This window comes from Cheilinus undulatus, linkage group 7 (assembly GCF_018320785.1).
Source record: "Cheilinus undulatus linkage group 7, ASM1832078v1, whole genome shotgun sequence".
Taxonomy (NCBI): Eukaryota; Metazoa; Chordata; class Actinopteri; order Labriformes; family Labridae; genus Cheilinus; species Cheilinus undulatus.
Genome location: NC_054871.1, coordinates 17,429,165 through 17,457,145, shown reverse-complemented (window position 1 = coordinate 17,457,145; position 27,981 = coordinate 17,429,165). Strand labels below are relative to the sequence as shown.

The 27,981-nt window shown below is 39.5% G+C and overlaps 1 protein-coding gene across 5 annotated transcripts in view; it reads left to right on the top strand.

Moving 5' to 3' along the window:
- nek7 (NIMA-related kinase 7) overlaps positions 1 to 27,878 on the top strand; it is a 105,408-nt gene extending 77,530 nt beyond the window's left edge. For all 5 annotated transcript variants that reach the window (XM_041791193.1, XM_041791195.1, XM_041791194.1 and 2 more), the window contains 3 exons: positions 6,089 to 6,183; positions 17,942 to 18,055; positions 22,638 to 27,878. In XM_041791193.1, coding sequence (XP_041647127.1) covers positions 6,089 to 6,183; positions 17,942 to 18,055; positions 22,638 to 22,748 — 320 coding nt within the window. In that variant the 3' untranslated portion in view covers positions 22,749 to 27,878. The remainder of the gene's footprint in view (positions 1 to 6,088; positions 6,184 to 17,941; positions 18,056 to 22,637) is intronic.
- Positions 27,879 to 27,981: the final 103 nt, after the last annotated feature.

Here is a 27,981-nt window from a genome sequence, read left to right as displayed (position 1 = left end):
CACCTCCTATACAACAACGATTACCCTGTTTCACAGAGAACACAGTGTTGTCATAGCCATTCACAATAATGGAAATCAATCCCAACATGACTCTCAATTTATTTGCATGAATAAGTAATGTGCCCTTAATTTAGCATGCTGACGGAGCCCAAGCCTGCCGCTGCTGCTGCTGCTACTTTTTTTTTTTTAATGCAACTATTAGCATAAGAGAGGCTGATTCTTTTTAATCAACTAATAATGAATGTTAGGGGAGCTTGTTCAGACTTCACCATGAGACCTCACAGCTCACACACACACATAAACCACAATACCAACCTGATGACCAATTAAAACAGCAATCCCCAGTCCTCGGTTTCTTCTTCCACTCTCTCCCTCTCTCTCTCTCTCTTGCTTCTTGGCTGCCGGTGCAGACGCTGATTATTTTTGGAATGACAGGTAAAACACTTCATTATTCAAAACAGCACATTTAAGATAAAAGTGTGTTTTCTTGACCCAATTAGATCAGCAACGAAATTAAAAAGTGCTAGCTTTCATTTCAGCTCCCGTAGACTTCAAATATAAACGCTCCCTCTGTAATAGTTTTCTTAATTGCAATTACGTTAGTTAAGTTTCCTCCGACCTGCTAATATGCACACTGGCTCAGGAGTGTGTGCAGACATGTGGGTGCTGCTAGTGAGTATGCAGTTATGGCTTTTTCCTTCCATTTTTCTGCAGGCTGGCTTTTCCTCTGAGTTCTTTCCACTCGAGAGCTGTTCTCACCTACCCAGCTAACTTCAGCTGTTTGTGCCGATTGTAAACTCAATGACTGCCAGTTACCCTGCAGAAAAAGCTCTTCCTCAGCCTTCCTTTTACCTGCTTCCCAATGCACACTGACAATGTAGGCCAAAGGCAACACTCTGTTCTGATGGCAGGATTGTTTAAAATGTCTTCCTTTTAGAAATTATCCAAAATTTTCTTTCTGTAAAGCAAAAAAAGAAGAGAGACATTCAGTTATTCACCTTCAGTTTTTACATTTTGTGGAGGCTTTTTATCCACAAGATTTTTTAAACTATTTGTTTTGCCATGATTACAGAGATATATTTATAAATAAAGAAACATACATAAAAATGGACAAAACAGCAAAAAACAAACAAAAAGTTAATGTGAGAGGGTCATTAACTTTCAGTCATCTCATGCATGGCTTTTTATTCCACAATTTTATTCAGTAAAATTTCTAAAGTTTGAAAACATCACTGTCTTGAGTAAGGAGACTAAAAAGCTGCTTTCATATTTGATTCAAATAAAAACTTAATAGAGTTGCAACAAACAAGCATTTCAGTTATCAATTAACTGAATAACAATTATCCTCAATTAATCAAATATTCTGTGAAAACATTTCTGATTCCTCTGTCAAAAACAGAACACAGACATCCCAGAGCTGTTGAAATTATGTTGCAGTCTAATTATTATTATTATTATTAAACATAAAAATGTATGAATTCTGTCAAATTAAATAATTAAGACAAGCCACAGAATAGATGCTTAAATTTATATAAACAAATGCTCTTCCTCACTCACATACATGGGACACTATCTCAGTGTGCCAATGTTTTTATTGCTACCTCTGGCAAACATTTATCAGAAGAGTGAAAGATTTAACCAATCACGCAGCTTTTTGTACATCTTTATGAAGGTAAGCCTCAGCCCTCAATGGTTGTTGATAACTTAAAGACATTTGTTACTCAATGCTTGACCAGGCTAAAGTTAGCTTGTTGATGTTTGTTGTCACATCATGGCCCTCATTCAACTGTTCCTCTCGCTCTGTGCCTATAGCTCATTCTCCTCTCTCCTCTCACCTTCTTGAATTTTAGCTGTAATTTAAGAAACACAGTAGGGAAGATATCATTAATTAATTGAACATCCAGCAATGCACCACTGTTGTTTTTATCCAGTCACGTCTTGTTTCAGAAAACAAAACTCAGATCCCATCAGAGTTTTCACACAAATATCTGTTCACGTCTTATCACCATTTTTGGAAATGGTTGTTGATGAGCATTTCTCCTCTTAATTTCTGTGAATCATCAGATTATTCTCAGAGAAATTTTCAGCTAAGTGAAAGTAAAGTTATCAACAGTCTGGGTGTGACATAAACCACTCCCAGCTAAGCCAAGTGGTGCCATAATTGAACGTGACTGCCAGAAGCTTTGTCCAGTCACCCTTAGAGAATTTTTTAAAAAGTCCTGCCTTTCACAAACACTTTGTATGGGAGGTTGTCCCGGATACATTTGAAATTTATCCATGCAATAGATAAATGAAAGAGTCTATGTGGCGTGTCAGGTTTAATAAAGTCCCATTTGGGAGCCAAATGATTGGCTATTACTACTGAGCTTAGCCAAATGATGCAGACCTCTGTAAAAAGAGACAAATTTTCCATCACACTGAATGAGGTTGGACCAGGTCAGTGGTGGAAACATGGGCAAGATCAGGGTTTAACCTGCTAAACTGTGGCAAACTGTACTTAACCAAGCTTGACCTTTTGTGGTATTGGATCATACATGAGTGGTGTGTGATTCACTCATCCAGTCTTTAGATGGAGGCTTTAAATCCGTGCCTGCCGCTATTTCTCTGTGAGGTTTTATTTATTTAGTTTGGCTGAACATGTCACCACTGTTAGGACTCAATTTTAGTTCGGTTTTTAACAGTTGGCTCAACCTTGAACTGTATAAAACTTTGGCATTTTGACAGCTCTTCTCTTTGCAGAAATCACTTCCTGACCCCAATCTGAAATTCTCAGCTGTGATGTGACGTCATCTGCAAAGAACCTATACCACTTAACATTGTAAAATTAATCTAATTTTTTAAAGTTAAACTAAACAACCACAATGATAACACAGTTGTTCTTTTAACTGCAATAATGATATGTCATTTGTGGACAAGATGGTTCAAACAGCTGTATCTTTTATGTGAGCAATGGGATCCAGGGTTTTGTTTTTTTTGGTTAACAGAGTAGGAATGATCCTTTCTCCACAGCACTCTACCACAGGGACACCATAGACTTAGGACTCCTGATTGATAGAATAGCATTAATGTTTGATAGCAGGGGCTTTATATGGTCAAATGAGCCAGCCTCTGAGCAGGTTTCATCTGGCCTACAAGTGTTTTGGGGAGCTGGATAATAACAATAGAAAAAATTACATATTAACTAATAATATGAAGTACAGCTGGATTAAATAAGCTTGCACAAAAATCAGTTGCATATCAAAACTTTGCCAATGTTGGCCGATGAAGTAAAGCCAAAATGGCTCTAAATGAAGAGCCCTTTGGGAGCAGCAAGAGCCAGCTTTTGATGCTAACCTGAGCCAAAGGATCCGGATCACTAAAAAGAGACAGAACTCCCACTACTGTAAAATCCAGCATGCAGGTCACACTTCTTAATACCCTTTTTTCATCTTTAAACTTGTCTGTGTCCTCAAGAACAGTGCAAAATACTGAGACAATTGGTAATGCAGACATGGCTGGTGGGGATGAGTCACTTTTTACCATCTTTTCCCCTTCATTAGATCATTATCATGCATTTAAAGAAAACTGGGATATCCTGATAAACTTGTGTAAAATGTGTAGAGTTCTGGTTTGTTTGAAAAGAGTCATTTATGGATGACAAATGATAACCGAAGTGGTCAGAGCAATTGCCGACTGGGTCTGTCACCTTCATGGCAATCACCACAGACTAAGTGCTCAGCTACTGTGTTATAGCTTGCAGTATTGCTGAAAAGGCTGCACAGAAACTCGTTAAGCTTAATTTCTATACAATGGTGCAACCTATAGTCTGGATTTATGCAATGTCTTAGCATCAAGCAAATGAATAAGATTTACATTGTGGTCGACCTGTGGGATGTTCCCCCTGGAGAATACTGCGCCTTTCACTTTTTTCCTCCATGACTTCAGTACCAGACTCTGCATTCTTTTAGAGGCATTAACATTTGGCATATTAGATTTAAGTGGAAAAAAGAGCCAAAGTTAGGTCAGCTGTCTTGTATTGTAATCATACTTGCTTTTGAGTTTATATCAGTGAAACTTTTGAAATATTAGAAACATAATTAGTGATCTGGATCAAATACTGTGGTATGACAAATCAATTTTCAGGTTAATGATGAGTCTGAATCCAAGGAGAATTCTAAAAGATGGTGATTATTCTGACATGTAAAGCACTCTACAGGCTCGTCTACCCACACTGTCATGTGCTCATGAGAACCACGTGCTGATGGCCGTTGTACTCCAAGTTCATACAGCTGTCATCGTCATTTCCAGTAAGACCTCATTCACATGTTTGCCTGAGAAGATGTGAAATGAGCAGAGTCTGAGAGCAGCTCAGCACAGGTTAGAGGCCTGCTAAAATTTCCATCCTTTAACCATATGTGATTAATATAAAACCTCTGCTGGATGTGCTTGATAGACTTTTATATGGGAAATCACAGCAAACAGAAAGCGAATGCAGAAAGCGGCCAGTCAGACTCGGTTAAGAAAGCTGCAAATATCCCAAGCTTCCTGCTGCGCGTTATGGAGTTGATGTTGAGCTGCGGTTCCTCTTTGCGTCCAGTTGGGTGAAGGTCTGATTCGCTGGAGTTCTGCCAGCCGCCATGGCAGTGCAGGGATTCTTGAGTTTCCAAACCAGAACCAGAAATGGGCCAACTTTAAGGCTCCACGGCTGCTCCCCGGGCGTATTCTCTGACTACTGTTTCAGATCATTACCGAGCCACAGTAATCAAAAGTGAGTCATGTATATTTTGTGTGTAAGAGTATGTCTGCTGTACATATGCATGCAACTTTTGTGGTCCTTGTAGAATTACATGCACTGTATCATAGAACATGATGATATCTAACTTAATTAAATATCATTGTATACTTGAGCTTACTTGAAATTAGCAGAGACAATTTGATTTAAAATCTTCCTTTAGTTTTGGTTTTCTAAAGCTCTGAGTCTCCAAACCTATTGAGCTAGCTCAGCTTCAAGTAGGGATGTTTTGACTGTTGATTAAACACAACTTAGAATTCAGATGCATCAAACTCATTTTAAGGTAAATAGATATTCAGAAAACTAAAAATTGAGCATAATCCATTTAACTGGCTGAATACTGTTAACAAAACATGTTATATTTAGCTTATTTAACTGATATTTGAAACTGTTCACACAAGCCCTGAGCACTTTGGCATCTTCCTTTCTCCCACTACTGCATGAGTGGAAGAAAGTTCCAACTTTACAGTGCAGTTTATCTTGATTGTTATGCTTTTTTTCCACTCAATAGTAGGCTTATACCCAAAGCATTGCCAAGCTAGCTTGCATAAATGTTAAAAAATACAGTTCTATCTGAGAGTCTGAGAGGAAATAAGAAGACTTAAAGGTTCAACAGACTGTTGTGAGTCTAGCTTTACTTTTTAAGGCCAGATAAGTGTGCTAAAAGGTTGTTTCCAACAAGCGGTCTGGTTCAGTTTGGTACAGCACAGTATGGTAGTTGCGTTTCCATTATCAAAAGTTGTAAAAAGTCCTAAGTAATCGATCCATACCGTCATACTTTTCGTATTCCTTCTATACCTATCCATCCCAAAAGGGGGGAGCTCCACGCACAATATACACGCTGCAGTCTGCCCAAAAGTGTCTGTGAAAATGCAAACTATTTTGGGGTTTACCTTACCAAACTGTACTCAGTCAAACTGGACCACCTGTTGGAAATGCAGTTTAAGCACTCAAACAGAAGGGTGCCAACACATAGGTTGGTTTAGATCAGTTATTCCAGTAACTTTTCCAACTTTTTGACAGTGGAAATGGAGATAATTGTGTACTGTATCAAACTAAACTGAACTTGACCGCTCTGTGGAAACACACCACATTCTACTGATCCTACACATCCCCAGCTTTACGATATTTTCTGTAACTCACCCCTGAGTGCCCTGTGTCAGTGCTGTTGATGATCTCTGTGTCTTGCAGTGCCAAATATTAACGCTCATTCTGCTTTTGTCCTGTTCCACCTCTATCCATCTTCCTTTCCTTTTTCCCCAACCCTCCCCCTCCTCTCTCTCCCCCTCCCCCCTCCTCTCTCCTCCTGTGTTCCAGTGGGTACTCCTTACTACATGTCACCAGAGAGGATACATGAAAACGGATACAACTTCAAATCTGACATCTGGTCGCTAGGATGCCTGCTCTACGAGGTAAACTACGAGAATATGTGCACACACTGTCACCCCCGCAGTCAACTGAGGGAGTGACGTGTGAACACATCAGCAGAGACACAAACAAACACACCAATCCTAAATGCCACATATAATGGAGTACTTTACCTTCAGTCCTGGATGTACTGTTTTACATCCACATGAACTCTTAGTCATCTTCTAGTGGGAAAATATAACACCCTTTTTTCACATGATTTCTATTTGTTGTTTTCGCAATGTGAGCATTCAGCAAACATGTCATAAACGATTAAGTTTAGGGGGGTGAACTATTTAAACAAGCATGTAAGACCAGGGTGTTGTTTTTATGCTTTCTCACCAATGCAGTGCAATCACATGAAGCTCAAGAATAGGAGCCATATTTTTAGTTTTCGTACATCTTTTGGATTTTGGAGGAACATTTAGCAAACACAGGTATTATGTAAAACACTGGAAAGTAGATAGACATAAACTGTACATTTTTACCATAGGTAATGTAATAAGATGAACAGAGCAAAAGCTGCCTGGAAATTGCAGGAACCAAAATACTGCATGATTTGGTAATAATGTACCTTGTGATTATTCTGGACAATATTTGGGATGATTTGGGGATTGTGATTACAATATGATACATAAATCGTATAATGAATCCACATAGATATCAAGGAAAATGCAGAAACTAATGTCAGGTTTAGGTGTAATTCTCAACTAAAAAATGCAATATTCAGTAGTATAAAAATATAAAACCTGAAGATTTTACAGTACAGCTTTCAAAATATTTTTTCCCAGAAAACAAAAGTTTTTTCCTTTTTTGAAAATTAAATTTACCTCTACAAAGTGCAACAGTGGCACTATGGTATACTTAAAGGCCTTTCCGCAGGCACTTTTGTGAATCTTCAGGTATTATTTAAAACAAAAATAATTGCAATTGCAATTATAGCCTGACATTGCAATCATGATAATATTAATTGCGCAGCACAACTCTTTACTGGATTTGTAGATTAAAGACAAAAGAAACATAACCAAAATTTACAATACTGTTACTGAACTTAAACTTTTATATCTGTATACATATCCAAATGCAGGCAAGAATCTGTTCTGCTATAGACTGTATCGATACGAAAGATCTTTTACTTTTTGTAGGTTAGTCCATGTGTGCTTCACTTAAGCTTTGCACACACTTAAAGATCCACACATGATGATAATAATGACGGATAGTTTTTTTAATTCAACTGTTGGTCCCATTGAGCTCAAAGATCTGATTTTCAAGGGAGACCTGGTTTCTTAAGTGCATAGTATGCAGCACAATGACCATCGAAGCACCCCACTCACTAACAGATTATTCACCAACAACCAGTCTCCACTCTCAAAACTCTAACTTTACACAAACAAATGTGACTTAGAAAAAAAGCCAAATGTTGATAGCTGTTAGCTGCCTGCTACATCCTCTGCGGTTACAATAATGAAGCAGTGTTGGTCCAGGTCCCCCTCTCGTCAGTTTGATTGTGGTATGTTTTACAGAACATGTTTTAAACACTTGTGTTGTTGCCATGAATCAACAAGTTGGTCCTCCATTTCTAACGTCCATTTAACTTAATGCTTTGTGTGTACTATCACTGTCATGGTGGTGTTTGCTGTGCTTCCTCTGTTGGTCAGCAAACCTCCTGATTGGCTGTTAGTTTCTTCCATGTAACAATCCCACTCATGCCTGCTTGGCTTTCCTTCATGTTCCCCCTCCACGCAATAGAATTTCTGATTGTAAATATTAAACATGTTTGATATTTACTGTCTTGAGTCAGAGGAGATCCAATCATCGTCAAAGCAGATCAGAGAACAAAAGATCACTCGTAACACACCACACACCAAAGACACATCTGTCAAGATCTGTAGAACCATCAGATGATCAGGCTGTACTGACTTTGATCAGAAAGGAGGAATCAGGCCAAAAATCAGCACAATTATGTTTTATTGGAGGCCAGGCTTTACACTGCAGCATTCGTTCCTCTGTTTCAGCAGTTAACCCCCTTTGCCACGTTTCTAAATTATGTCAACAGCTTAATTATGTCTTTATTTACTGAGTACTACTTTTTCTCTGAAAATTTAACAATGTTATTGCATGTCACATATTTTTCTCTCATTTTCAGGCTTTTTATAGTGCTAATATATCTCTGCACTGTTAGACATGTATACCTATTATCCGTACTGTTTATATCCCTCGCCCTCGTTCAGCCTTAGGCCTTCAGTCTCTTTCAGTTAAAGCTACTTCTCCCGAGAACCTGCTAAACGTTGAAAAGCCGAGGAGTGAAGGGAACTGACATGACCATGTGTTTTAGATAAGGCCGCCCAGTGACACTGACTAGTTTGATTAGTCGGGAGCGAAACACCACAGGGCTCTGCTGCAGACCACACTGAGTGGAAACAAGCCCGGGAGGAGGGAACAAAGAGGAAGAAAGTGAGGAGCAGAACAATGATGGACATGGATGATAGCAGTCAATCTGATGTTTCACCTCGCCAACCTTCACATGCACTCACACACTCTTCCAGAGACACACTGTCAGCTGAGGAAACACCCACATTTTCCTCCCCTCCCCTCCCCTCCTTTCCCCTTCCCCTGCCCTCCCCTCCTCTCCTCTTGCCTAACTCCCCCGAGTTGCTGATCACTTGGGCTGCATTTCAACGCACCAGTGACTACAGCTTCTCTGCAGCGCCTCGGGCATATAGGTGGAGAATGCGTGAGGAAGAAGTTTTAGCTCAGCTTGCAGGTCATGGTTGCTCAGAGACCACAGTCCTTCATGCTAATTAGTTTCCCACAATGCACCGCGGCAATGCATGGCTGTGGTTGGCTGAGAGCGGCGGGTGCTGTAGGTCACGTTCTGTTTTCATATTTTTTTATGTCTGCTGCGTGTGTTTTTCACATGTAGGATGCTTTTTTTTTTTTGCTGTAAATAAAAGCAGACTGTGCTAGTTGTTGCTACTCCTGTGCAGGTATCAGGATAATTAAACCACAACAGCTCTGCAAAGTTAGAATTTATCCTGTTTTTTAATGTTAATTTAGGTGAAGTTAGGAGTCCTCTTAAGATAATTTGCTTCAAATATGGACCCTTTTTCTTTTTTAAATTGTTTAGGTGGCACTTTTACTATATTTTGCTCGTACAGTTAAGCTAAAACACTAATAATTTAATTTGTTAAATTTAAGCTGTGAAACTTATTGGTGTTTTATGTGCAGCCTGAGTCTTGGTTGTTCCACAGTTTCAGGAGGGGAGCAGTCCGTTGATCTTTTATGACTATCACCCTTAGGAAAACTGCGAGGGGTCAGAGTCTGAACTGAATACTGAGAGAGAACGATGGAGGCCGGGGTGAGCAGAGTGAAGGACAGAATGAGGGAGCAAAAGTGGGAAAAAAGAGAAAGGCTTGCTGCTGAGGAGAGAGGGAATAAAGATATGAGGTGAAAAAAGTTTAGGAATCTATATAAGAGTATAGGAAGCTAGAGAAGGTAGAGGGGAAATAGAGTAAAGGTCTTGAGAGGGAATGAAAAGAAATATATGATAGAAGGTTAGAGAGAGCAGAGGGAAAGAAGTGGAAGGGGAAATAACAAAAAGCAAGAGCAGGGTTATGGATTGCTGGAGAGAAGAGAAAGATGCAAGGAGGGGGGCTTCATTCAGAGAGAAAGTACTGCAGGTACAAGAGGAGATACAGAACTCCAGCCATCAGGTCAAGGTGAGCCATGCAAGCAGCCTGTGGAGATAAAGATTTTACAACCTCATTGTTACCAGAGCAGTGCTCACCATGCCATGCATATTCTCTTTGAAGAGCAGACTCCTGGCTTCCACTCTTCTTGGTGAGAGGGCTCCACAGTGCTTTCTGTGTCAGGAAACTTCGCTCTTTCTCAGACAAACTCGCTCCACTATCTCCTCCCCTCTTCTGTGTTTCCCTCCATATGCCTCCTTTTTCCTCACTTAACCTTCAGGCAGGAGGAATTCACATAGAAATCCACGCCTGATCCCTGTGGTACTCATTGATTTCACTCTGAACATACAGTAGGCGCCCAGGATTGTGCTGCTGTATTTTTTTATGTGTGTGTGTGCCCATCAATGTCTGTGTGCGTGTCTGTATCCCAGGGAGTCTGCCTTGTGTGAGAAACAGCTCCATTTGAGAGTGCCTGCCTTTTTTTATTCTTGTGCCCGGGGGTTGGGAAAGGGTCCGAAGGGTCCGCCCGTCAATACCTGGTCATTGTATCTGCGTCTATCTTTATCTCCCATTCTGTTTGATCCCTTTCTACTTATGTCCAAACTCATTACATCACCTGACCCTGCCTGGTGCCCCTCTCACACCCTACACTGCGTTGCACTGGGATGCTGCAGTCACTGTAGTTCTCTCCCAGGGTGACCAGGAAGGAAAAAAAAAAGGTTTGGTCATACACCAGTTGAGTCCCATGCATTCCCACACAGACTAAATGCATTTAATGCACACTGTAGGTCCCCGGCTTGTGCACATGTTTTGTGGTTGCTGTGTTTTGTATAAAGGTTAGCAGCAGAGGGGAATGTCTTGAAAAGCTTTAACAGGAATGTGTCTCCTTCCTGCAGGAGCACAGCCGTCCATACCTCTGACTGTGCCCATGTCTCATGCCTCCTGCTTCATTCCTCTCCCTCCCCTCTTATTTTGCTGTTGGTTTTATGAGGCCCAAAAATGCTGGGCTCTGAGCAGCTGGTGTTTACATGCAATGACTTAGTCCTGTGGTTCTCTCTCTGTATGATCTTAAAAATGTGACTAGAGTTTCAGGAAACGAGGCCTGCTGTTTGTCATTTATCTTTTCGTTTTACAGAGAGAGGCAAAGGCCCTGTCCCATTCCTACTTTTTACCCCCACCCCTCATTTCAGGTGCCCCCTTATTCCTTGAAACAGTTACAGGGAGTCGTGGGGAAATCTTCCCCTATGACATGATACGACAGTATCAGACCTTTCTTTTTTGAGCAATTCTGAAAAATGCTTGTTTGAAATCAAAAGGGCAATTAGTTGATAATATAAGATTTTGTATTAATTTTCAAATCTTTCAGATGATATACTTCAATTTTTGTGTGTATAAATTAAGTAACATTCAGTGGTTTAAGTAGTTAGCATAAGAGGTGCTGGTATGAGGATTTTTTTAACCACCTGTTTTTTTGTGCACCCCCAGCTTCCGATTTAATGGAGAAACAGAGTTGAATGCACCTTGATTAACCTCTCAGCAGACAATTAGAGAAGTTTAGACCTAAAAGTGAATAATTTTCTCTATAAATGCATTGGCTTAGTTGCTGTTGCAGACGCCCTATAAAGGCTGTAGTCCTTGATTTACAGGTCGCAGGTTTGACTTTTGTCCTTTGATGCAGGTCCTGTCAGTTAAGGCAAAACAATCCCCAAAATGACTTTTAAAAAACACAAAGTTATTGCTTAAGCTAAGATGGTAGAGTGGGCATCCCTGTACAGAAGCTGGAGTCCTTAATGTTCTGGTCGCAGGATCGATTCCTGGTCCTTGACCTGTTTCTCTTCATCTCTCCTATCAAAATAAATGCATAAAACCCTAAAATAATCTAAAAAACCACTACTACAAATAAGTTATCATTCAGTTCTTTGTGTATATTAAACATTTGAAATGCAGTGAGTCTTGAACCATTAGCTTAAAAGAGACCAGTTGAGGACAAAGCTAACAAGCTTCATCTATACCTATATAAGAAAGACATGGGAGCTATAAGGAGCTTATTAGATTTACAACAGGAAGTTAAGTAATTATATACTTGAAAATGGCTAACCAATACTTTAACTTTTAGTTAAAGTACATTGAGGCAGGACTATTCTTTAATCATTTTGGCTTTGTTGTTGTTTCTGTGCGACCTGTATGCAGAGGCTGTATTCCTTGGGACAGGCATCCTTGATCAGTCCAGTTTGTGACTTCTTTCTTTGTCATTTCCCTGCTCCTTTTCTCCCCAGTTTCCCTCTCCATCCACTGCTCTATTTCTCCAGTGAAAACATAAAAGCCTGAAAGTAAATCTAAGAAAAAAAAAATCTAACCCCCACCCTGTAACAATCTGCCACTTTGATTCCATCCCTTTATTCTTCATCCTTTTCTTCTTTTATTTCCCTCCCTCTCTTCTTTTTAGTGCGTGAACTGGAGCAGTCATGACTCCACTGGGTGTAGGTATATTTTTAATGACTGTCCCTGCACTTTGACTTATTGCCTTGATTAATATATCATCATAAAACTACATGAAGGACCAGGGAGCACATAAAAAAGTCATGTTTCCGCCCTCACTGTGTGTGAATGTGCGTATGAGAAATGCTGTGACAGGGAGCATCTATGTGTCTTTTTGCATATGTGTGTTTGTACTGTGGTGTTTATTTTGATGTAGGTCTAATGTCACATGTGCGTATAAATGAGTGAGAAGTATTGAGAAGCCCTTCGGTCCCAGGATGTGAGGGCCCCAGGGAGAGAGAGGGGGCTAGGGAGATACTGGATCCTCGCTCAGCTCCTTTAATTGGTGCACAGGGAGAGAAGCTGAAGAGAGAGAGAACGATCAGTTTTAATTAAGCTGGAAGGCTAAATCCAGACCTTTTACACGGACAGGGATACTGGCTTTACATGCCAGGACCACAGAGAGAGCAGATCCTGGCCAGCTGAAGAAGAACCCAGGAATAAAAGAGGCAGAGAGAGAAAACCTCCAATTTCAGTCTGTGCCTGTAAAGTTAAACCTATATCATTTATAGATTTATTTGTACACAGCTTTGGTAATGTTAACACATGTTTTCCATGCCAGTAAAGCTCATTGGATTGTACTGAGAGAGAGAGAGAGTTTGCTGGACTCTGTGTTTGTAGGGTGTGTCTATGTTGTGCCACCAGCAGCTCACACCCCTCAGACAGACAGCAGGCATGCGTGTGCATTGTATGTCTCTGGAATATCAATGAACCATAGACACACAACACACACAGTCTTAAACTCACACACCGGGGCCTCAGAGGTCAGAGAGTGAGTCAATCATCTAACCCATCGCCACGACACACTCTGAAAAAAAAAAAAAAGAAGAAGTGTGTGCGTGCATGCTCAGAGCAGGGGGCCGGCAGCTGTCAGGGGCCAGGAGCAGCAGGCACTAATGAAGCAGATGAATAGTGCAAAAACTCCCAAATACAAACAGGACAGTTGACATTTTTCATCTGTCAAAGCAGAAGATGCATGAAAATACGAGGGGCTCTTGTTTAACCCTTTGCCTCCTGGTGTCTGCAGCCGACTGATTTTGTCTCTTTCTGTCTCCCTTTTATTTTTTCTTCTTGCTTTTTAAGATCTTGCTTTTTTAGTTTGAGAAAACACCACAAAGGTTCCAAGGATCCTTTTCTTTACATTTTTTATTTTTTTTCTATTTAAATAGGAAGGACAGGGGCGAGAGTTGGAAACTGGGGAGAGAGAGGGAGTAGCGAATGACATGCAGGAAAGGAGCAACAGGCCAGTTTTGAACCCAAGCCACCCGTTTTGAAGACAGTGGTCCTGTACACAGCCTAGACTGTTGGCCTGGGCTGTATGGCCTAAATATCATATCTTTTTTTTTTTTTTTTGCTCTATATGGTAATGGTATTAAACCAGGGTATTACAGAATTAAATAAGATAATGCACTTAAATGCATATTCAGTTGTTACGACTCCTTCCCTCCCTCTAAAACAGGCAGGCAGACAGAGATGCTCTGCAAAGTCAACACTGTGTCCATGTTGCTTTTATTACAGACCTCTAACCTGGAGAGGAAAAAACACAGGTTTTTCCTGTTTAATTACAACAGCTCAATGGGTGACGCTCGGTTAGTTACCTGGCTGTTCTAAATGCTTTAGTGAAACATGGTGATGGCTGGACTCTGCCTGAGCTGTCGTCTATGACATATCACTCTCCTATGATAACAGCGGCATCAGTTGTGCCTCTCGTGCGTACCATAACCCAACGCATTAAATCACTGATGACAGTTGCAGAAGTCTATTCTGTGGCAGAAATTTTGCAGATCACAGAATTGATACAAGTTTACTACCCTCCTCTGGATCTCCAGATAAAACCACTAGTCTCTTATCACCACCATTTTATTATACAAAACTAAAAGGTGTTTTAATACTTGTAGTTGAATAATTAGCACCTTTAGTTTTCTTTTTAAACAAGTTTCTGAAATAAAAGTAGAAAATGAGCATTAACCCTTGAGATAAATGTCTCATAATAAAATTAAGTGTTCTAAACTCACTTGGATAATGAGTTAAGAGGGCTGCAGCCACAAACAGCTACTTGGCTAATTAGAAGCTAATTAATTACTAAAAGATATTGTTTTTTCAAAGTAATGATTTTAGTCATTAGGACTTTTGCTCTCTGTGTCATATGTTTAATAGGTTTTAATAAGATAAAATGCTGTGTTGCAAAAATGTCTTGAAAATTTTTAAGCAAGAATCTGAAACAGTGAGAAAGTACTTTGACTTTTTATGCTGTTTTACAATCTATAACATTTGTTGTCTTTATTAATCTTTTTAAAAATCTTTTTGTACATTTCTAAATTGTCTTCAGGCCCTTATAGTTTATTTGTGATGTATTCATACCTTTATTATAGGAGAGGACAGAGATAGTGTCGGAAAGAGAGATAGAACAGTACAGAATGACATGCAAGCCGGACTTGAACCCGGGGCACTTGCAGGCATGTGGTACAACCTAATCATTACACCATTTTTGCCTTTCCCTGCCTGTTACACCTGGGAAACGCAAAAATGATCATCAGTGCATCAAAACAGTGTGTTAGATTGTTATCTTGACTATCTTTATACCAATGATTCACATTCAAATCTGAACAAACTCAACAGAGTACATTTAAGTTGGAGAAAGCTCCACAGAAACTTGTACCCTGTGACTGTAATTATGGCCTTTTATTCTGCATAGTAATGATCCTACACTCCTACTCTTCTCTGGAAGTCATTGCGATTTCAAGCATCATTTCAAGGAGCTTAAACATGCCCTCTGGCCTAAACCTAGTGCAGGGAATGAACCTGTTACATGGATATAAACAGTTTTCTGTTTTTGTGTATGGAGAAATCTTTTCTTCCTCACAAGAAACTCCTGTGATATTTATTCACACATGCACTGCTTCTGACCTCCTATGTAATATTTTATTGAAATAATGAAAACTGTCAGCTGTGTCCAACGTCTCTAAACAGCTCTTCATTACTGACAGCTATCCTAACCATCCTGGTATCTCATCGCTAATGATGTGGCCACCACTTTACATTTTTATGAAAACAAAAGATCCAGAAGAAAGAGTAAGAATGTATTTGTGATGAGTGTCTGTTTTTGTGTAGGTTTCATATTTTACATGAACTTTGATAGGAAAAGAGTCAGCCTCTAATTCTGGCAAAAATTGAAGGCAGTGTTTTTAATTCTTAGAAATGCAGGAGGAATTTCTCCCCTTTTCCCAGTCTCCTCCTCTTCACTGTTTCTTACCCTCCTCTGCCTTCTTGCATTTGTTTTCTAGAGGATAGGGTTTTCTTATTCCTTCAGCAAACTGAAAAGTTCTCCATTCACACACACGTAACACAGCTGCTTCCCTCACACTCTCCTCTTCGATCCTAAAGTCTACATTCTCTTTTCTAAGATTTCATAAAAGGACTTAAGGTAGGATTGGCAAACTGGAGCCAAGCTAAGAGAAGCTTTCATGGATTTTTTTCACTTTTGGTTAACTCCAATTTAAGGCCAACACTCATCGATGGTGTTGTGTTGATTTGATATGTTCACCAAACTTACAGTATATCGACTTGTTGTTTGCCTTTATTTGTCTTTTACAAAGCAAGGAGTGCTTTTAATTAACAAGTCGTCTACCTCCAGCAAAGTTTGCAGTTCCTACTTCTGCATAAAGTACAGTTGTTTTATTAGTTCTTATTTTCTTCTCCCACCACCCCCTGGGCCTCTGTCCACTCATTGTTTTTGCACAGAGCATTTCCATTAACTTTAGTATGGTTAGGATGGTTTCCTCGTTGCACTTTAACTTTATTTAGTTGTGACTCAATTGTTCTTTATTATCAATAACTGATTTTAATCAAGGACATTTTATAAAGAGCATGTAATAAATTATGGGAAAGAATCCCTACTTTAGCAGCAGCTATAGGCCATAAAATTGAGCTGTGATAACAGTCTTGTCTGATTTGGTGGTGGTGGTGGGTAGTCATACTAACATTGCAGAAACTCAAATCTTAATAAGTTTATCTAATTTCTCAGAAATCTCAGACTATGCTGTTATACTTGGTACAAACAGGAGCAGAAATCAAGGCTTAAAAAGCTTTTTATAAGTAAATAAAATTACCAGAGTAGCAAGCAAAATTAACTGTCTTCAACGAGATGCTCTAACTTAGTTAGACTCTTAGGTACTTAACAAGTTTGGTTTTCTGACCGCAGTTGCAGTTTTTTTTTTCATTTATTACAAAAAACTCAGGAATTGTTTATTATTTATTTATGTATTTTTGTTACTGAAAATAAGATGTTAATCTGGACTTGTTAACTAAATATGACTCAAATTAAGTACAGTGAGATTTTAGACTTGAAATTGGATAAATATGTGCCAATATGTGAGATTTTCTGTGGGGTATTAATTTCAAACCTTTTTTCCCTTGTATCTAAAAAATAGCTTGGCACTCCAAAGAAAAGTGAGTTGCTGTTACATTGCTTTGAAATGCGACTAAAATTCTTATTGATTGGGGTAGAGATTAATTTAATTTTGTCCTGTTTACATCAGCGACCATCTGCAAATAATGCATTATGAACAGATTTTAGATATATATCTAGTGTTTATCTGTTGTGTCATGTCAATTCACACAAAGTGACCTTGATGCATACAGGAAGTGTTAGAGGAGATTGTTCACTAGTTTATTGGTCACGGACAGCCTCCTACAAATCTAGAAAACATTAAAAACGTATATTTATAGAGAGAGAGACAGAGATAAAACACTTAAGCACATATAGTGTATTTGAAACCCTGGTTAAAGGATGCATGAACATAGTGTCATCTGCAGAATGGGAAGGGCACATTTGCATATTTTGCACAAACTTTAAAAAGAAAAAGAAACACATTGTGTTTTCACTGCTGAGGCCTTATTCCTCTGGTATTGAGAATAGTATTTAAGTCTACAGTAAACAGTTTGATTTTGGCTTTGTGAACATGATAGGTGCTGCCAGTGCATTAACAGACCCTTACTCTGTTCCTTTCTCTCTTCCTCGATTAGGGGTAAGCACAGTTAGCTGGCTAAATGATTAAAGTCTGTTAAGCTAATTCCTCATATTTTTTTTCAGTTCAGGCCCATAATAAGGGCTACTGCCATGCTGCCACAGTGCTCTTTAACCAAAATGTAAACAACAGTGAACTGATAGCAGCAATAGCATCTTGTGGGAACATTGCATTTGGCGTTATGTTGTTCTGGATGGGTGTTAAATCATCCAGAGGCCACATCAGATTTTGCTCACATATAACCAAAGCAGTGAGTGTTGGTGTTCAGCTCAGGAACATGGACCTAAACCTGCAAAGAGAATCCAAGGCGTCCAAGCACTCCATTTTGTAAACCTACTTCACATTGTTACACTGTGAAGTTGGTTCATAAAATGTGTTTTACTTGATTTTAGACTAGTTGGCTTAACCCTATTATAATTTGTGTTAAATTAGTTATTAAATTATTCAACTAGAAACATCCCTACCCTCTACATCTCTGTGACCTGTCTTCTTATATCTTTATATTCCAGATGGCAGCCTTACAGAGCCCGTTCTATGGGGATAAGATGAATCTTTATTCCCTTTGTAAGAAGATAGAACAGTGCGACTACCCCCCTCTTCCTTCAGATCACTACTCAGAGGAGGTAAGTACTTTCTTTTACTCCTACAATAACTAGTTGTGGACCTGCTCAGAGTTTTAGCAACAGCTTTACCCCAGAACTTGTTTTAGGCAAACATTAGAAAGCATTTATTCTAAAGTAAACTCCTTTTTCAAGCAACGATGGACGCTTTCTCTTTCTCTGTGCCAGTTTGCTGATTTGTACTCGTGTTGACTATTAAATTAAATTTTTTTTTTTATGTGTAAGTGAAATCCACCCAAGTCTCTGAGACACAGTACAACATAATCTTTCTCTGTGATCAAAAAGACCGGCTATGATTTTAAACCGTTTGAAAATTAAATGCACATATCAAAAGCATCTGGCCATGCTACAAAGTGAGCTGAAACTAAATTGGCTAGAGTGTCATGTTTCCCTAACTAAATGTTAAATCATCTGCTGTAATTCTGCATTGACTTAACCGTGCACAAAAATGAAATGTAGTCGGGCTGTGGTTAGAGATCACCTTATTGCTGATTGGTGGTGACGTTTGTATGAATGTGCGTGGCTTTGCATTTGTATGCCCTCTTTGTATGGGTGGTATCTTCTCCTCTAACATTTCTGCTCCTTTCTTGACAAATATAACAAGATGACTACACAGAGGCCAACTTGTCACAGACACCTACTCTCATGTGCTCTGGAGTATAGGACACTTTTAGCACCAACACTTCTTCATCATGAATGCATGTATATGTAGGTTTGATATAACAGTTACTACAAAGCTTCCAAGCAGAGGAGAGCAGGTTGCTGCTTTGGCCTCTCAGGTAGTAAAATAAAGGATCATATCAGTGTTTTTGCACCTTTCATTACCCTCACTTAAACTTACATAAGGGATACAATTAACGTGTATTTGATTTTTAAAACTAAAGTTAAAATTTTTGATTTATTTTTTAAAAAGTATTTAGTGTATTAAAGTCAGTCAAAAGTGCATAAAGGCACTGGCCAAGTTTCAAGATGTCTTCAAATATTTTTTTTTCTTCTGACTCCAGTTTTCACTCTGAAAAAAGAAGAAAATCAAAATACAAAGAGCTAAACTAATACGCATCTTAAAAGTTTGACTTTTACATTGAAGTTTCTATGAGAACCTTTTAGGTCATTTTGATTTTGGTGTCCCCTTTCAACAATTCAGTGTAGATGCAGTGCAGAAGTTCCAGTATAAAATCTGAGCTGAAGTGCTGTCATCACCAGCATGCTCTAAATGTGACCTGAAGCTATTTATAATTCACCCACATTCACTTTGTATTGCAACTTTTCTGCTCAAACATGCTGGGATACACAGTGATGCTGAGAGTTGCGCTGCCACTTGAACAGCTTTCTACCTCCACATTTGATCATATCTTGAATTTAAAGAAAATTTTAGAATACTGCAAAGTAAATAAACCGTGTAGAATTTGATATAAAGATGTGGTTGTGCAAGCACAGAGATCAGAGCGCGCCTCCGTTTGCACCTCATTAACTCCTTTTAAAAATGCTTTGAGTATTAAAAAAACATTGAAAATGTTTATTACAGGAGTGCTGAAAGTGATTTATAGTTGCAGCATTATTTTCAGACTTGAGGAAAACTGAGATCCTTCAGGAAAGAGGATCAAATGTTATATGCTCTCCATCGTTTAGAGGTAATCCGAACTATTATCAGAAATGGTCTAGGAATGTTAAGTTATATATTTTTTTATGCTTTTTAATGGATAAAAAAGGCAGTAAATAATATTTATTATTGCTTTGCACATCAGTAATGAGCTCCATTCAGCAGTGAGTTCACTGTGGCCTATGGCAGTGGTTCTCAATTGTTTGGGTGTCAGGACCCACCACCACCTTCTTATGACAAATCAGGACCCAATTTTTAAAAACAATTGTCAACCACCAAAATGCATTTTAATGTTGCAGTTTGGACCCTAAATGGAAAAAACAAGAATGAAAAAAGAGACAGGACAAAACAAACTTGTATGAAAACGGCATCCTTTTTTTTTTTCTTAAAGATTTATTTTTGGGCCTTTTCATGCCTTCATCTGACAGAGGAAGGACAGTGGATAGACCCAGAAACAGGGAAGAAAGCGGGGAGAGACGTGGGGCAAAGGGCCACAGGCCGGACCCGAACCCAGGCTGCCCACGCACACGGGTAGCGCCCCAAACCACTCGACCATCTGCGCTCCCGAAAACGGCAATTAGGGATCCAATTTTGGATGTTGTTGATGTTTTCTAACCTACCACCATTCAATCTGAGGAGATGTTTTCCCCTAAATGGGATTGTGGTCACATTGGAAAGCGGGAAGTAACATTGCCCTGCTCTTATTTTTTCAATACATCCCATACCAAGGGTTAATATAGGTTTAAACGTTTATAAAAACGTTAAAATGGTTTTTAATTGTGTCTGATTTTGTTGTTACTGAGATGTTTCTTTACATGCCACCCCCAAATCCTGAAGTTAATAATAATAAAACCTCTGATCATTTTTCTCCTAACTGTATTACCCTGGAAAGACGAATAAACGGGCTTTTAAACTGACATTTCTGTGGATCACATTTCATCCAGCGATGCTGTAGCATGTGCCATGTCCTGGCCTGATTATTACAAATGTTTGCTATTTAAAGCGATATCTTGGCCATTTTCTAGTACCCCCTATTACCACCCATTCCTTGGCAAAACTGCACATTGTGACCTAGCTTAAAGGTGCAAATCATAACACAGGAAGGTATTTAAACCTTTTTCCACTGCCTCTGTACTGGTCAATTATGTTATAGACTTCTGACATTTCCTGAAGATTTCATCCAAATCTGTCCACAACTTTTTGAGTTATGTTGCTAACAAACAAACAAACAAACCCACCCGATCACATAACCTCCTTGGCGGAGGTAAAAATGTCTAACGTTCAACTTACAATGAATCTTTAAATTTGATAAAGGCTGTTTTAGTGAGTAGCTGTTAGTTGCCTTATCAGTCATCTATGACATGGCAGCGCTTTCAGGAATTAATATAGACATCTTGGTCATGCTTGATTTTGTAAGTCATTTATGGATAACAATATAAATTTTAGACTGATTCATCACCTCCTAAAAAACCCTACGAGAACTTCAGCAATATATAAACTGTTACACCGAAACTGTTGACTATGAGTTTTTTCTAAATCAACCAATCAATTGGTCTATGTATTTTTTTTATTAAATTTTGGAGTACTTTAGTTTGTAGAAATATATTGAAGTATTTCAAATGTGCATTACTGAACATAAACAGCATGTATCTGATTAACTTAGGAGGATTAATCTTTGAGACATGCTGATATGATCTTGAAGAGTAAATTAAGGATCTTACATGTGCTTTTTTCTTCATGTCCCACTTTATTAGCTGTGTATCTGCACACACACAAGTCCACTGTAGCATCAGCAGTAAACATTAAAAATAGAAGCTTTTTATTGTACAGTGGTGCTAACATAATCAGCTATATAAAGGCTAATATGATTATGTTTCTGTGTGTGTTTGTGTGCATGAGCCAGTGTAAAAGTGTATATTTTGTAACAACAGCTCCCCTTCACCACACATACACTTCCACACCACACTGAGCTCCTACATTGCCCCACATGTCACCCCCATCCAGGAGAAAGGGAGACAAAGTGAAAGAGAGAGGGAATGATAGAGCGAGAGACAGGGCGATGGAGAGATGGAGATGAGGGGGGTGCCTGCAGCGCCTGTCTGGATGTAAACAATGCTCCTGAAGGATCGGCAGCAAACTGTCAGCTGCTCATCTTTGTTGTGTCATTTAACCATCTCCGTCTATGCTCCCCCCCATGCCTCCCTTCACTAACTCCTGCTCCCCCCCCCCCCCTCCCTCCACCTGACACCCCCCCACCCCACTCGCCATGCAAAGAAGCGCATGAATATTTTACATATCTGCATCTCCTCTCTCCCCCCTCCGTCTCTATTCTGTGGGACTAATTCTCAGACTGTCTGAATTTGCATCTTTCTCCCACTTTCTCTCTCACACACTTGCATGCACGCACACATATAAACACAGCGGCTGACGAGAACTCGTCCAAGCCGGTGCCATGCAACAGCGGCCATGAAGTCGGCAGACGGTTACCATAGCGACCTCGTAGATGTTTTTTTTTCCTTTTCTCTCCATCTTTTATTCTCTTCCTTTTTTTAATGATGGCAGTGGCTGTTCCGCCTGCGAGCCTGTCTATCTATCTGCTCCAATCAGCCGCTTCGCTCGGCTTCAAGTATAAGCGCTGTCTTTGGGTGGGAATGGAGTGGCAGCAGTGTGTGTGTATGCGAGTGGGTGTGCCTGCGTGTGTGGGCCTCAGGTAAAAGTGGATTCAGCAGACCATTAAGAGATTAGTGCGCTAACCTAGCCTTGTGTTTTGCCCCAGCTCGATTTTTTGCTGCTTTGTCGTTGAAATTAGAGCTTTTTTAGAAGGCACGAATAGACGAGTGGGTCTGTTCGTCAGTTTCTTCATTCTTGGATCTGCCTTTTAAATTTATAATTCAAGATTACGTCTCACAGCAGCATCACTGACTTTATCATTTCTTTTTACCTCCTTACCAATTCCCCCTGCCCCTTCCCCATCCCTCTCCCCAGCTGAGGAACTTGGTAGATATGTGCATCAACCCCGACCCGGAGAAGAGGCCGGACATCACCTACGTGTACGACATTGCCAAACACATGCAGAACCTGACACAGGGCAGCTAAGCCTGGAGTTACACACACTTTAGCTTTCAGAACTCCACCCCACTCCCCTCCACTTTGCTTTTGATGCTGGACTCGAACACATTTATCCGATTTTTATACGATTACCAACTCCAGAGTTTAGCTCCCCGTGTTAAGCAGACCATGTGACCAGTTTGGACTTTCAAGGTGATGGTACTGTCTGTAATGAGATGTAAACACCAAACCTTATCTGCCCTAGGATAATGATTAAAGAGATTTTACTGTTTGTCAGACAGACCTCCCATTCATTAGTATTTTGTTACAGCACTGAAAATCTATGAACTTTAATGCAAGCCGCTTTCACACATGCACTCCTGAAAATTTCTAAAAAATAATCCAAATCTGCCTGAGTTGCCCTTTCACACATGTCCCTCACAGCAGAAGATTTTCTACAAGGAGGGCATCTCAGAAGGCAAAAATGACAAAATATTATGCTGCAGAAGTCAAAGTGTAATGTTTACATCTAAGTGGCTGAGGTATGAGAGTGTGACAGTAGGAAGACAGGTCTTAGCTTTGTATGAGCGCTACATGTAGTTCACAGTGTCTACAAAACAGAGGAGAAGAACATAATGGTGAGCAGACATTTTTATGTGCAAGAGGATCAACCTGTCTGTGCTGGGCTTAGAGGATTTAAAAATCCTAAATGTTGAGGAAATCATTCAAGGAGACTGTCTGGAAAAATTCTGGGAAAAGTCGGGGGTAATTCACATACGCTATATGGACAAAAGTATTTGGCCACACCTGTTAATTATTCATTTCAGGTGTTTCAATCAGACTTGTTGCCACAGGTGTATAAAATCAAGCAACTAGTCATGCTGTCTTCATTTGCAAACATCTGTGATATTAGATAGGTCATTCTGAAGAGCTCAGTGAATTCAGTGTAGTACTGTGATGGGTGCCACCTTTGCAATTTATCCCTACTTGATATTCCACAGTCGCTTGTAAGTTATGTTATTAGAAAGTGGAAGCATTTAGGAACAACAGCAACTCAGCCATGAAGCAGAAGACCATGTAAAATCACATAAAATCATCATACTAGCCAACAACAGCTAAGGCCCATGGTGCGTTAAAGTTGCCAACACTCTACTGATTTCATAGCTGAAGAGTTCTGAACTTCTACTGGCATTAACGTAAGCACAAACACTGTGCAGCGGGAACTTCATGGAATGGGTTTCCCTGGCCGAGCAGCTGCATGTAAGCCTCACATCACCAAGTCTAATGCCAATTGTCAGATGGAGTGATGTAAAGGACACTGATACTGGACTGTGGAGCAGTTGAATCATGCTTCTCTGTTTGGCAGTCAGATGTGTGCAACTGGGTTTGGCACATGCCAGTGGAATGTTACCTGCCTGACTGCTTTGTCCCAACTGTAAAGTTGGGTGGAGGAGGGATAATGGAGCCGTTTTTTAGGGTTTGGGCTAAGACCCTTATCTCCAGTGTAGGGCACTGACTGACAACATGACTGTGCCCCAGGGCAAAAAGCAAGGACTATAAGCACATAGTTTGATGAGTTCGGGGAGGGAGAACTTGACTAGCCTGCACAGAGTCCTGACTTCAACCCTACTGAGCACCTTTGGGATGAACAGAGATTGTGAACCAGGCCTTTTTGTCCAACATCAAGGCCTAACCTTATTAATACTCTACCAAATATATGGGCACAAATTTCCACAGAAACACCCCAACATTGTATGAAAAGCAGTTAATGCTGCAAAAGGGGGGCCAACTCCATATTAGAGTGCATGTACTTGAATACAATGTCATTACAGTCCCTGTTGGTGTGATAGTCATACATTTGACATACTTTTGTCCATGTAGTTTATGATGCTTGTTCTGAAACTTGTGTGAAAATTTCAGTAGGTTTATGCATGTGTGAAAAGGCTGTTAGCCGTTTTCACCTGTGTATGGCGAAAAATTTCCAGAAAGGTCTTGTGCACGTATGCAAACCACAGGGGGAGGCTATCCCTGTCGGACGGGAGAGGATGATCTCGGAAGGCATGGAAGTGGGGTACCAAGCAACAGAGACAGGCCCTATAATGCTATTTTTTACCTTTATTCCACATGTGTATCTTAAAGAACAGAGAATATCATACTGGTAATTTGAAAATATCTTAGAGCAGTTTCATTACATGTGCACTATGGTTGCCAGTCAAAAAGATATGAAAGTCACCTGCTCCTCCTATTTGCTGATGGTGGATTTTCTTGACTGTTACCTGCTCCATTTACACATTGTCTCACCCAGTTCTTGCCTTAATTTCATTAAGGAGCTGGCTGGAAAATGTCCAGAAAAAGTCAAGGATTAAAAAGGAAGCTGTTTGCATGAATACAAGCAGCTCATAGGAACATCTCAAGAAATTTTCAGTTCTGTTGTGCATGTTTGAAACAGCTTTCACTGATGTGGATTCTCATCTAATGAAGTAAAACTGACCTTTAGCAGCTGTCTTGATCAGATGCTACATTAGACATACTCTAGAAAAATGCTAAATAAAAATAGGATCAACAAGTTTGATTGTAACTATCTGGGAACATTTAATGCAGACATCCTCTAAAACTACCTTGTTTGCTTTTGTTGGGTTTCATGACATCTATGGACAACAAATGACTTAAAAAGAGCATGAAATCAAATCTTTGAACACAACAGTTAAGTTTGGGTGAAGAAATTCTCACTCAGTAGCAGGAAAACTGAGAGACGTTACAGACAGTTTGATGGTTGAAGCTTTGTTGTGTTGCACTTTTTTACCCTGGTACTGGAAGTCTGGCAGGGTGTTCACGTCTAATGAATGTATAAGGAAAGGAAGGATCATTTTGAGAGTAGACTAGAGACATGCACGGGGGGAGAACATGGGCAGATGTCTACACAACACTTTGAATGTTTGTCAATTTGACAACTACGTATTGTCTTTAAAAATTTAGAATTACTCTTTTGACAGCATAGAGGAGGCAGGAGCTGTAATAACCAGTTTTAAATCTGCTGTTTACCTTCATCACCTACACCTAAATGTCTCTTCTTTTAGTATTTTTTTTTTAAGGATGTTAAAATTACAGGGAAGGAAATGAAGAGAAAGTGGATAGATTTTACTGGGCAGAGAGGTAAAAACGTTATTGTAAATGTTTCTGCATAAGTTTTCAGTTGGGTTGTCTTGTTAAATAAGGAATGTGTTGGAGAGAAAGAAAGCAGCTCTTTGCTTTGTGTAGCCGTCCACATCACAGATAAATCACAGCGCAACTACCTAATTTTCATCCTCAGCTGAGATACCAAAGAGAAAAGTCACACCAAGAGACCAGTTTTTGTAAAATGCATCTTTTAAGAAGAGTATAACAAAGATTAAACTAAAAATAGACAACATACAATAAAGGGACTAGTTTTGTTTCACTGTACATAGTAGAAAAGTTCCTGTAGTTGTGAGACTGTAGGGGCCTTAAATCCATTTGGCAGAAGGAAAGAACATGCCATGAACATATACAGTTAATTTTGTTTTACGGTTTACACCAGGGGGTCACAAATGACCAGCACTGACTACCACTGGTTTACATTATTACAATGATACCTAATAAAAGGTAAAGTTAGTTATTGATTTTGCTGTATTTCAGTGCCTCATGAGTTATCTTTAACAAGTAGTGTGTTAACTGTTCAAAGTATTGTTCAAGTATGCCCGTTCTTCTCATGTTTTTTTTTATTAACAATAAATAACGTCTTGTATAAGAAATCAAAGCTTTTAGGCGCAAAAATGTAAGTTATTTTGTTTTGGTCGACAGAATATTTTGATAGTGTGTGAATAGATATTTGTCTCAGACATGCAAATACATTGTTTGCAATTTTTTTGTTTGCAGTTGTGCACCTTGTCATTTTGTTGTTTCTTTTACAAAGCTTTTCTCTGCTTGTGTATCACCTTTTTTCTGTTTCAGTTATCCTTCTTCATCCCCCACATCCCAAGTTATTTCTGTATGTCCTCATGATAAGACCGTCCATATAGTATCAGAACTCATCCCAAGATGATCTGGCTGCAGACTTCAGTGGTATGCCATTTTTGGCTCATCTGTTGCAGACGTTTACAATGAAGGGACCTCAACTGGAGGGCAGGAAGTGACATAGATTACCCATGCCCGATCCAGAAGGAGGTAGTGAATCGCGTAACCTGTCAGAGGTTACAGTATTTGGCTATTTTCAACAACAGCAAAATTTTATGAATAAAATTAAAAAATTTACCGAGGGGGATATATTGTAATTTAACACACCACAAACTAAGGAAAACCCCAAGGGGAGTTAGGGCTAGGCACCAGAATCCTAAAGATTAGGGTAAAGGGGGGGCAGAGGGGGATGAAATTGAAAATAACACTACAAACTAAGGAAAAACCCTACAAGGGTTAATATGCCACTTTCCACCCTATGGTTGAGATTAGATTCTGGCTTGGGTAATCTACATCACTTCCTACCTTCTGATTGAGGTCACCCCATTGTAAACTTCTGCAACAGATGAGCCCTGAACGCCCCACCACAGAGATCTGCAGCCAAATGTTTCTTGAACTCAGAGATGCTCTTAAGCTCTTTGTAGACCAAGTTTTTTAATGAAACAGAAATGATATTTAATGGTATAACACCAATTTCAGCCTGAAAATGATCTTTTCACAAGACCAAAGAACCATTATGAAATGTAAGGACATTTCAGAAGGCTGTATGCGCATCAGGACACCAAAAGACACAGATATGTAATTTCAAGTCTCGTCTGCCTTAAAAAATGTATCTTGTTTCCCTCCGACGCCTCTATAAAGCACTGACAATGCAGTGCAAAATTAGGTTAAACTGCCTTAAATGTATCTGTGCTGTAATGGCTATAGTATCTCCTCGTGCACAGTAAAGTGGAGACACACAATGCTAAGTCACTTTAATTTTGACGGTCATTTCTGCTTTTGGTCCTTGTTTTACTTATCATGACTCAGTTTACATCTCCACGGGCACTCTGACGATGCTCTGGAATAATCCCTTTGAGAAAATAAGATACTAATAATGTTTTTGATTTGGTAGTTTGGCTGTTTTCTTAACATTTCATGTCAAATTGAAGACCCACATCACAATCACCCTGTATAAAAAGTATTGAAATAAAGCTTTCAGTTTTTATTTGGACTGAGTCCTTCAAGCTCTTTACAGGTGTTCACATCCATGCGGCAACCTGATGAAGCAACTTTGGAAGTGGGAAAAACCTATAGTTCACTGCTGAAG